Source organism: Rhineura floridana, chromosome 4 (assembly GCF_030035675.1).
Source record: "Rhineura floridana isolate rRhiFlo1 chromosome 4, rRhiFlo1.hap2, whole genome shotgun sequence".
Classification (NCBI taxonomy): Eukaryota; Metazoa; Chordata; class Lepidosauria; order Squamata; family Rhineuridae; genus Rhineura; species Rhineura floridana.
This window is the reverse complement of record NC_084483.1, coordinates 177,535,920-177,548,139: the sequence shown is the minus strand read 5'-3', so window position 1 is coordinate 177,548,139 and position 12,220 is coordinate 177,535,920. Positions and strand designations below refer to the sequence as shown.

General features: G+C 44.8%; 1 protein-coding gene across 1 annotated transcript in view; it reads right to left on the bottom strand.

Moving 5' to 3' along the window:
- Positions 1–12,220, bottom strand: part of PKDCC (protein kinase domain containing, cytoplasmic) — a 70,959-nt gene that overhangs the window by 36,857 nt on the left and 21,882 nt on the right. Inside the window, exons 2-3 of the mRNA XM_061625359.1 lie at positions 7,732–7,854; positions 2,112–2,383 (exon numbers count right to left, since the gene is read on the bottom strand). Of these exons, the coding sequence (XP_061481343.1) occupies positions 2,112–2,383; positions 7,732–7,854 (395 nt within the window). The remainder of the gene's footprint in view (positions 1–2,111; positions 2,384–7,731; positions 7,855–12,220) is intronic.

Genomic DNA, 12,220 nt, shown 5'->3' with positions numbered 1-12,220 from the left:
AGGCAAAGGTATGGCACTCTGCACTTTACACAATTTATATAGGTTGCACAATTCAATTTCCAGAAAATGGGTTACAATTCAAATTTTCTTTGCAGAATCTGGGTTACAATGCCTCAGATGTTTTTTTTTTTAATTGAGCATATTTTCATAAATTATTCTGCACAATTTACCACCCCCAAAGCCACAAAATCAGGCAACAACTTTATTAGGACCATTTAAAATGTCACAAAGCAATAAGTATACCAGTATTTTTGTAGTTTAGTATGTTTAAATAGTTTTCTTTGTGCTTATTGTATATTGAAGTTTTACTGTTGTGAACCGCCCAGAGAGCTTCGGCTATGGGGCGGTATAGAAATTTAATAAATAAATAAATAAATAAATAAACATTTTCAGTTGTCCAGAAGTTTCCTTCAGGCTTGATGTTAATCAAACTTGGGGGGTAGGGGTTGGGAAAAAAAGTTAAGAACCATTTTGAAGCCCCAAAGTCTGGGATTTGTAACAGTCTCAAAATGGAGCATTGGAAATGTTTAACTGATGTAATTGGTCACTGAGAGTGATCTGCTGCAGTTCACCCAAAGATATAACAATAGGTCACAATCCTGACCACCCCTGATTTAATCCACTACTAGAGATAGTTGAAAGCCTTCCATTACAAATAAGAGAACCCAAAAGTGGAAGCAGGCTCTTCAATCTTAAAAATATTAACACTTTCCAAGTATGAACAACAGAGCAAAAAATTAAAGTTGGAGAATTTTAATCATAATAGCATGATTTATTAAGGGATATGTAGTTCCACTGCTTCTTTGATTTCCTTCAGTCAATCGCATATTATTGTTATCATTTGTTGTTGTTGTTGTTGTTGTTTTTATTGCAATCTATCAAGTCTCTTCTCAGAGTTACTTTTAAGAAAGTGGACAGTTCAGGCTCGGTATAAACCAAAGCACAAGACATAAATATTAGATCATGAGCGGATTGGTAACATAAATAGGCCAGTTCAGTGGATGCTGCCCTGCTCTATGTCTGCCTGAAGAGAAACAAAAAAACATTTTCCTTACATATATAGATCAGGCTGACATATATATAAAAAGTAAGTCATATTAAAAAGGTTAATTATACCTGAGGGAGAAAATAAAAACGCTTGCTACGTATGTATTGATTGCAAAAAATGAAGTAACAGGAAATAATAAATATAAGATTCTTTGCTAGCACCCTTGTAGGTTTCGTGAATAACCCTCTACCCCTTTGCCCTAATTCATGTAGCCCACTGGATATGGCACTCCAGGCTACTCCTTCAGGATTGCTTTCTCGTGTGTGTGTGTGTGTGTGTGTGTGTGTGTGTGTGTGTGTGTGTGTGTGTGTGTGTGTGTGTGTGTGTGTGAGAGAGAGAGAGAGAGAGATTTGACTGCTTATATATAGTGAGCTACATAGGAAGTTATCTTACATTGAGACAGACCCAGTGGTCCATCTACCTCAGTACTGTTTACACTGACTGGCAGCAGCTCTCCAGAGTTTGAGGCAGGGAATCTCCCCCAACCCTGCCTGGAGACACCAGGAGTCAGCCTGAGAACTTCTCCATGCAAAGTTATGGCCCTTCCCTAAGGAGATATGCCTGCTACACGGTGAGCTCAGGGTGGGGTGGGAAGTGAGCAGGGAAAGGGATGAAGCTGAAATGGACAGCATGATGGAAAGGAGAGGTGGAAGGGGGGAGGGGAGAGAGCGAGAAAGAGATGGTGCAATGCAGAAAGAGAGAGGATGCGGTATACAATTTGGCTCACTTTGGAATCTGGCTTTGCATGCTGGCTGTATCCAGCATGCAGGCCCCAAGGGGTTGTCCCTGAGGGAATGCAGCTTGCAAAAGAGGGAAAGGTTCCCCTCTCCTGAAATAAAGCCATTTCGAAAATTTAGAAGGGCTTTGGAAATGGACCCCAACAGAGTACTTGTAAGGGAATGTGGCCCTCGACAGATAAAAAGTTCCCCACCCCTGGTGTATAGGATTGCAGCCTTAAAATGATGGATGTGCTTGACTTCACCTGAAAACACACATTTTCCATTTTCAATGCATGCCCTTATCTATTGTGACCACTGCAATGAGTTTCCAGCTCCTTCAATACCTGTAGGCATTGTAAAGATTCCTCTTCTCATTCATACTTTGGCATTTCCCCTCAACAGAACAAGGCAAGGTGAAGTTTCTGGCTGGGAACTCCATGAAACAGTCCCTGCTGCTAGTACAGGAGGTCTCCTCAATGCTGGCGTCATCCAGATCCGTCACCTTGAGCTCTCCGTCCACAATCACAAACTGCCGGGGTCGGAAATCCAAGAGAGTCACGGAGCCAAGGGGAGAGTGGGCCAGATAATGCAGAAGCTGAACTAAGCTGAAGCAGATCTGAAATAACAACAGCCAAGTTGTCACGCCTGGCTTTTCCAACAAGGCAGTCCTAAAAGTGTCTGTTTATTGTTGCAGAGCATGGAAAAATGACAACAGCTATTCATCATTGGAAACAGACTCGATGGTTATGAGAGCCAAGTGCATGCACAGGAAGCTTTCTCTATGATTTTCCCTGGTCTTTGGAATGCCCCTTAAGAGGTCGGGATGTGTGTGTGTGTGTGTGAATGCTAATAGCACAGATGCACACATTACTTTCTTACAAGCTGCTTTGGCACAACATGCCATTGTGATCCTGCAACACCCATTGCAAATGCCATCTCTGTGTTTGCTTAGAGCAGGGATAGGGAACTTGTGGGGTTAACCTTGAAAACGGTCCGGAACCTGCAACTGGTACAGAATGCGGCAGCTCGCCTGATTAAAGGCAGCCGCCGGCGAGATCACATCACTCCAGTACTGAAGGAGTTGCACTGGTTACCGGTTGTTTTCCGGGCCCAATTCAAGGTGTTGGTTCTGACCTTTAAAACCCTACACGGTTTCGGCCCAGTCTATCTGAAGGAGTGCCTCCAACATCATCAGGGATGCTGCTCAACAAGATCAGCCTCAAAAGGCCTTCTCTCTATCCCACCAGTTAAAACAGGCAGACTGGTGAGAACTAGGGAGAGGGCTTTTTCAATTGTGGCCCCCACTTTGTGGAATTCCCTCCCAAATAATCTCCGCCATGCCCCCTCTATGATGAGCTTCTGCCGGGCCTTGAAGACCTGGCTCTTCAGGCAGGCTTTTGGGGTGGGTTAGGTTTTATTATTATCGTTGAGATTTTTAATGTTTTAATGTATCTGTATGTTTTTTATTTTGTATGTCGCCCAGAGTGGCTGGACACCCAGCCAGATGGGCGACTAATAAATTTAATAAATAAATAAATAAATTGTATTCCTCTGTATATTACAAGTCCAATCATCCCTGACCATTGGCCATTCTGGCTGTGGCCGATGGGAGTTGGGATCCAACAGCATTTGGAGGGCCACAGGTTCCCCACTTCGGCTTAGTGAATGGCTCTGGCCATATTTCTTAATCTCACAACTCAAATTTACCAAAGCAAGTCCCATTGAGTTCAAGGAGACTCAGCTCTAATGCAAGAGACACACAGAAGGTCCATGTGATGTCTCTGCTTTAAAGCTGCTCCACATCTGCTCTTTGCAGATACAAAACTGTCACACAAGGGTAAAAGGTTATAAGGTAGCTTTATGCCAGAAAAATGTTGGTGCCAGCACATGAAATCCTCAAGAAGCTGCTGGGATCCCACATGTGGTACTGACAGTTGCCCTGGATTCTCACTGTCAGGTTGCTTAGAGCCTTCACAGTATCACTCTAGAACAGGGGCAGCCAAAGTGGTGCTCTCCAGATGCTTTGGACAACAGCTCACATCAGCCACAGCCAACCACTGTGAATGGTCAGGGATGATGGGGATCCAAAACATCTAGAGCAGCCTTTCCCAACCAGTGTGCCTCCAGATGTTGTTGGACCACAACTCCCATTAGCCTCAGCCAGCATTGCCAATGGTCAGGAAAGATGGGAATTGGCAATGCTAGCTGAGGGTGATGGGAGTTGTGGTCCAACAACATCTGGAGGCACACTGGTTGGCAAAGGCTGATCTAGAGGACACAACACTGGCTGCTCCTGCTCTAGGGTGGGAAGTTTAAATGGTGGTTCAGAGCTGCTCAGTGCCAATCACAGTCTTGCCACCAAGTAAAGCCACCACAGTCCACTGATATGGGAGAAGGCTCAGCGGAAGGCACTTGGCCAAGGAGTCCCTCAAACCTAGGATGAGGCCTAGCAAACAGACACCACTCCTGGGGCTTCTGCAGGTCCATTTGAATTTCTACTGTCCAGCAAGTCTGCACAGGATTGTAGCCAGTTTTTCCATCTCTATAATGGGGATTACAGTGATCTTCCTCACATAGTTATTATATGAACAAAGCTAGAAACTGTATTTGTATTCATTCTTGGCCGCAAACTCGTTAGGTGGCTGTAGGTGTGATTTCATTCCTTTTTGGAGGGATGGATTCTAGAATTGCCATTGGTAAGGCAAGCTGAGACCCACAGGGTCTGTCATCCAGGGCTCTACCCATATAGTTTAATGTTTAAATGAAAGCCATGGGACAAGATCTTAGTTGATCAGCATTAGTGCGCAGATATCCACCAGCTCTTTATTTCATTAACCAAACAGCAGCTGGGGGTGGTGAAACCAGTTGTTGGAGGAAGCAATCAAGCAGATAAAGCTGAACAGGTGAAGGCTGAATCCAGACACGATGGAGGTGTGCTGATGGGGGAGATTGAACATTTGGGGTGGGAAGATTTCCCTTTGGTCAACAGGGCTCCTACTGGTCCACTGAAACACTTCCACCACCTGGGAAATGTGCCCAGTGTTGCAAGAGTGTTCACCAGAGGTGAAGCCAGCTATACCTTTTATCAGTTATATATTTTGGGGTACACTGTGCCCTTTTGAAGAGAAACAGGGTCTTATTGTCACACGCACTTTTGAAGCCTCTTGGGCTGAGTACCGCAGCACGCAAAATGCGAGGCCGCCCTTTGAAGACACCTTCAAAATGGCAACTTGTAAGGCTGATCAATTTATTTATTTATTTATTTTATTTTATTTTTAAAACTTATATACCGCCCGACTAGCAATAGCTCTCTGGGCGGTGAACATAGATACAATAAAATACAATATAATACAAAAACATCAGTCTAAAATCAAATTTCACAATCTAAAAACAGCAAAGGCTAAAATCAAATTACAAACATTACAATCATTAACAAAAAATTAAAATGCCTCGGAGTAGAGAAAGGTTTTAACCTGGCGCCGAAAGGATGATAGTGTCGGCACCAGGCGAACCTCCTCGGGGAGACTATTCCATAGTTGGGGGGCCACCACTGAGAAGGCCCTTGATCTTGTCACTGCCCTCCGGGCCTCCCTATGAGTCGGGACCCGGAGGAGGGCCTTCGTAGCAGACCGTAGTGTACGAGCCGGTTCATAGTGGGAGAGGCGTTCCGACAGATATCGAGGTCCCGCGCCGTATAAGGCTTTATAGGTTAATACCAACACTTTGAATTTGGCCCGGAAGCGTATTGGAAGCCAGTGCAAGCGGGCCAAAACAGGTGTTATATGGTCAGACCGCTTCGTTCTTGTTAGCAGTCTGGCCGCCGCATTTTGCACCAGCTGTAGCTTCCGAACCGTCTTCAGAGGTAGCCCTACGTACAGCGCATTACAGTAATCCAAACGTAAGGTTACCAGAGCATGTACTACTGATGTAAGATCCTCCTTACTCAGGTAGGGACGTAGCTGGGCTACCAATCGAAGTTGGTAGAACGCATTCCGTGCCACCGAGGCTACATGAGCCTCAAGTGACAGGGAAGAGTCTAGAACGACTCCCAGACTACGAACCTGTTCCTTTAGGGGGAGTGTAACCCCATCCAGGACAGGATATGTATCCACCATCTGATTGGAAAAACCATCCACCAACAGCATCTCAGTCTTATCAAGATTGAGTCTCAGTTTGTTAGTTCTCATCCAGTCCATTGTCGCGTCCAGGCAACGGTTCAGCACATTGACCGCCTCACCTGAGGAAGATGAAAAGGAGAAGTAGAGCTGCGTGTCATCAGCGTACTGGTGACAACGCACTCCAAAACTCTTGATGACCGCACCCAACGGCTTCATATAGATGTTAAAAAGCATGGGAGACAAAACCGAACCCTGCGGGACCCCACATTGGAGTACCCACGGTGTTGAGCAATGTTCCCCAAGCACTATCTTCTGGAGACGGCCTGCCAAGTAGGAGCGGAAACACTGCCACGCAGTGCCTCCAACTCCCAACTCCGCAAGCCTCTCCAGAAGGATACCATGGTCGATGGTATCAAAAGCCGCTGAGAGATCAAAGAGAATCAACAGAGTTACACTCCCTCTGTCTCTCTCCCGACATAGATCATCAAACAGGGCGACCAAGGCCGTCTCAGTGCCGAAACTGGGCCTGAAACCCGATTGAAATGGATCTAGATAATCGGTTTCATCCAATAGCGCCTGGAGCTGGTCAGCAACCACTCGTTCCAAGATCTTGCCGAGATATGGAACATTTGCCACTGGTCTGTAGCTGCTGAAATCCTCTGGGTCCAGGGAAGGCTTTTTCAGGAGTGGTCTCACTGCTGCCTCCTTCAGACAGCCAGGGACCACTCCCTCTCGCAAGGAGGCATTTATCACTTCCCTGGCCCAGCCAACTGTTCCCTCCTTGCCAGTTTTTATTAGCCAAGAGGGGCAAGGATCTAGTACCGAAGTGGTTGCACGTACCTGTCCAAGCACCTTGTCCACGTCCTCGAACTGAACCGACTGAAACTCATCCAACAAAACATGATAAGACTGTGCACCAGACACCTCACTAGGGTTAACTGCTATAAAATGAGAGTCTAGGTCCCGACGAATGCGTAAGATCTTATGCTGGAAGTGCTCAGCAAACTCATTGCAGCGGGCCACCCAAGTATCTACAGTGTCCTGAAGGCCTAGATGGAGTAGCCCTCGGACAACTCTAAAAAGCTTCGCTGGGCGGGAGAGAGATGCCTTAATAGTGGCGGCGAAATATTGCACAGAGGTTGGGGCAAAAGTGGATTGCCTGGTGTGGCGGAGCCCCTACACTAGCTTCCCGGCAGGTGGATCCCTTTCACTTCCCAGGAGGGAGAGGGATGAGGCAGCGGGGCGGTTGGCACCACGTAAATGCACCACCAGGAGCAACGGATCGGCTCCACCAATGCCGTTTGTACTGCACTGACCTCTCTGCTGCTGAGCCCCTACACTTCTCCCTCCGGGTAAATGACAGCAACCCACATGCTGGGAAGCTAGTACAGCAGGTCCACCCCACCCAGTGAGTCGCTCCTGGAAGGGGGACAGGAGATGTGATCCTCAGGGCCGGCAATGTCATTAGGCAAAGTGAGACAACTGTGGCAGGTTTGTGGGGGGGAGGAGTCAGCAGTAGTCCCCCTACTCCTCTTAAGGCTCCCTCTGTTGGGAGGACAGGACTGTGTATGCTACATGGCCTGTCCTAGCCAACCCCAATCTCTCATGGTCCCTCAGATGCAGTGGAGGATATTATTTTGTCACTGGTGTCAAAGTAAGACTCAACTGCCAGCCCAGTTAGCTTCCTTACGTAGGACAGGGAGGGGGTGCCACCTTTCCCTTTGCCTCAAGCGACAAAATGTCCTTGTGGACCTGCTCCACTCCCCATGCATTCAGCCTACATGTTTTCTGAACATGCATCAAGGGCTCATGCCTCTTCAGATTCCAGCTTTGGAACTATACTTACCCGAAATCTGTCCTCCCAGGAAGTCTGTAAAAGCTGAATCATCTCCAGGGGAGAGCCTAGTTCCGTGATGGCAGTCAGCGTATCTGAGATGTCATTGCTGTCTTGGTAACAATACCCACGAAGCTGCAAAGACGGTCAGAGGGAAAGGAGGCATTCGTAGATTCTTTGCATGTGTGGGTTTTGGTTTTGGTTTTTTTACACCATCATCAATGCGCTGAACTCACCTCCTGCCCCCGATGTGTATGCAAGACTCAGAGACACTTGCATGACAGTCCAGCTCATTATTAGTTAATTAACTAATTAAACTTATAACCTGTCCTTCCTCCCAGAAGAAGCCCTGGGTGGCAAACAAACACACTAAAAGTACTCTAAAACATCTTAAAAGCAAAAGGCTTTAACATATATTAAAACAAAACATCTTTAAAAAGATCTTAAAAGCTTTAAAAATATCTTAAAAATCAATTCCAATACAGATGCAGACTGGGGTAAGGTCTCTACTTAAAAGGCTTGTTGAAAGAGGAAGACCTTCGGTAGGTGCTGAAAAGATAACAGAGATGGTGCCTGTCTAATATTTAAGGGGAGGGAATTCCAAAGGGTAGGTGCCAGAACGCTAAAGGTCTGCTTCCTATGTTGTGCGGAATGGATTACCTGATAAGATGATATCTGCAGGAGGCCCTCACCTGCAGAGCGCAGTGATTGCCTGGGTATATAAGGGGTAAGATGATCTTTCAGCTCTTTAGATACCCAATTTAGGGTGAAGGAGGGGTATTGTTTGTTCAAATGTTTTGCTACTCAAAAATCTCCTTGCATGCAGAAAACTACCAAATCAGGGAGAATTGAGTGAAGGCTAATTTAGAACTTTATAGCGTTTTGACACAGGGAGGGGAGATCATCACCCCCAATTTATATAGACTGCAATGAAGCCAGGGCTTGTGTACATCTGGGGGAAGACCTTTCTACATACAGCTCCCATCAGCCCCAGCCAGCATACCTGTGCCTTTATCCTGCCTCAGCAAGGGGCCTTACAGGACAATTCTATATGAATGATTGTTGTGACACCCCCAAATTTGCCCTCTTTTTAATAATAATGATAATAGACTTCTACAATTCAGCCACACCCACTTTGAATTGCGGCGCCCAGAGGGCTGACTATGGGTCATTGCGAACCTCAGTTAAAAAAAGGTTAGCTGTGTCTATACCATGCATAGCCCTGCTACACATTGTCTACTCAGAAGGAGATATTCACAAGGGGACTTTACTCCCAGGGTAATGTGCTTAGGACTGCAGCCTTAAAACATGAAAGTTGCCCGGAGTTGACTCTTGCAACCTCATGCTGGAGATCTGTTGTTGTCTAGGGAAAATGAGCAGTTCAGAAATGCATGGTTGTATGAAGTAATTCCTCCTTGTCTGAAATAACCACCTTTGCACATCAAAATACTACTTTTACTAAAATAAACATCGGACAAATGGGAATGTAAGAGAGAGGGTTGGGGGATGAAACCGGCAATAGACGCTTTGGCATCAACTATGTACTTATGGCAGTTTTCTTACACCTTAATTCCTGGAGCAAAGAAGTGGGAAAAGTGAAAGGAGTATGAGGCCACGCAGCAGGAAAGAAGCAAAAGTCAAAGAGTGGCAGGAGGTATGTGACCTTTCAGATGAAAATAAAGAACAGCATTAGCAGTGGGAACTGTACTGAGGATTGCTTGGAGTCCACATGCATTTGTCAGCATAGCAGGAAACACCAGGACAAATTAAAAGTGATGCCAATTTTTTTTTGAGGAGGGGGAAGTGACAGACAGAGAGAGACAGAGAGAAGGAGGCCCAAATAATATTATGAGGATCAGCCATTAGTTTCAGCAATTCCAGTTGGTAATTTACAACTGCAAATGCTACTTTTTAAGAGGGCAGCTATGAGAGAACTAGTAAAGGTCCTCAAATGCAAAGATGCATCACTGAACACTAAAGTCAGGATAATTCAGACCATGGTATTCCCGATCTCTATGTATGGATGTGAAAGTTGGACAGTGAAAAAAGCGGATAAGAGAAAAATCAGCTCATTCAAAATGTGGTGTTGGAGGAGAGCTTAGCACATACCACGGACTGCAAAAAAGACAAATAATCGGGTGTTAGAACAGATTAAACCAGAACTGTCCCTAGAAGCTAAAATGATGAAACTGAGGTTATCATACTTTGGACACATCATGAGAAGACTTGATTCACTAGAAAAGACAAGAATGTTGGGAAAAACAGAAGGGAGTAGAAAAAGGGTAAGATCAATCAAGAGATAGATTGATTCCATCAAGGAAGCCACAGACCTGAACTTCCAAGATCTGAACAGGGTGGTTTATAACAGGTGCTATTGGAGGTCGCTGATTCATAGGGTTGCCATCAGTCATAATCTAACTTGAAGGCACATAACAACAAACAGGAATGTAAAGAGGATCAAATCCTATGGAACTGTGCACCACTTCTACTGCATATTGGACCTCTTGCAATTACCCCAGGCTAGAGGTAGGGAACCTTTGTTCTGGAGAGGGCCACTTTCCTCCAGGGATAATCCGCTAGAGGCCATATGGCGGTGGCGGAGAGGGCGAGGCAAACGTAGCTGGAGTTTGCAACATTGCATATTGCATACTCTCTTGCTCTCTGCCATTCCATCTCTCCCGCTACCACCACCTAGGGTGGCCATGTGTCATACTTGAGAGAGGACACTCCAGGGCAACGGCCATAGCTCAATGGTGGTAGAGCATCTGCCTTGCATGCAGAAGGCGCTTTGCATCTCCAGGTAGGGCTGGGAAAGACTTCTGTCTAGAACCCTAGAGCAGCCTTTCCCAACAGGTGTGCCTCCAGATGTTGTTGGACCACAACTCCCATCAGCCTCAGCCATTGGCAATGCTAGCTGAGGGTGATGGGAGTTGTGGTCCAACAACATCTGGAGGCACACTGTTTGGGAAAGGCTGCCCTAGAGAACCACTACCAGTCAGCGCAGACAATCCTGAGCCAGATAGACCAATGGTCTGACTTGGTATAAGGCAGCTTCTTGCCTCCTGAAGGTCTTTTCTGTTTGAAGAGCCGATGGCTCAGAGTCCAGTTTAATGATAAAGGCCTAAGAAGGGAGAGCTGGAAGTTGCCCATCAACAGGGAGCATAGGGTTGCCATATTCCAGTTCCACAAATCCGGGCAGGTTAATTTGCATATTATGCAAATTATTTGCATATTATTTGCACATTAAGCAAATATTTGCATATTAATATTTGGATTGTCCAGTTGTTTTGTTTTTGTGCCTAGGAATTACCACCAAAAACTGGGGAAAGATGTGAGAAATCTTTTTTTTTAAGCAACATTTTCAGCCTTAAATGCTTAGACTCTAGTTTCCAACACTATGGAGTATTTATTGATTGATTAAGAGAATTTTATCCTGCCCTTTTGCTGTTAAAAACAGAGCTCAGCACAGCTTACAAATATAATAAAAACAATAAAAATACACAATCAATATAAAAACATAATAAAAACACAAAATAGCAACAAACATAAAGTAAGTCAGGGCAGCAGCACGGTTAACCATAACATATACAATATATTTCAGAGATGTGGTGGGTGGAGAAAAACAAGCCAAAATGTTAGGAAAAGGAGTCTTTCACACCACATGCTCAGTTCTAAATACTGTTGCAGCAAGTTTTACAAGTTCCTCCAGTGTTCCACTGGTGCAGGCACTCAGACATTCAAAGTATCTGTATGTTTCTTAGGTTTTATAAAAGCAGAGCTTTGCTTAACTCAAAATTTCTCAACCACATCTACACAGGTTCCACCTCCATACTCAAAATGAAACTGGGCCTGGAAGTGTGCAACAACCCCACAAATACCTTGCTAATTAGATTACCAATGCCAGGATGTCTGTCTTATCGACTACTCTCCTGCTCCCCGGGCATCATGAAAGACCCAGTCCTGGGCTCAGAAACAAAATAAATATCTGGTCCTCTTCAAAGTATTGATAAGCCTCTTGTTTTAATTGAAATAATAATTATAAATTCTTGTTCTTATCACTAATGGGAGTTAATTATCTTGCATATGCTGCTGTTGCTTCTATGGCTGTAACGGAGTGAGGTTAAAGATAAGTGAAATGCAAATAGGGAAAAAAAACACAGAAGGCAGTAACACTTTCCTAAATGTAATACCATACCAACCACAAGATTCCTATGAGTAAGGCAAAAAACTAAGCATCTCACAACCAGTCAGGATTCCTAACCAAAAACCAAAAATATGATAAATGAAGAAATATGTATATAAGCATGACTATCAAATATATTTATTATTTACACAAACTGTAAAGATACTTATAGTGCAATCCTAAATTTATTTATTCAGAAGCAAGTCCCAGCATATTCAGTGGGGCTTGCTCAAACAGGGACAGAACTGCAACCTCAAGTGATAAGCAACTTCATTCACACAACCCAAAATTCTGAATCATGCCACTTTACGCTGTTTT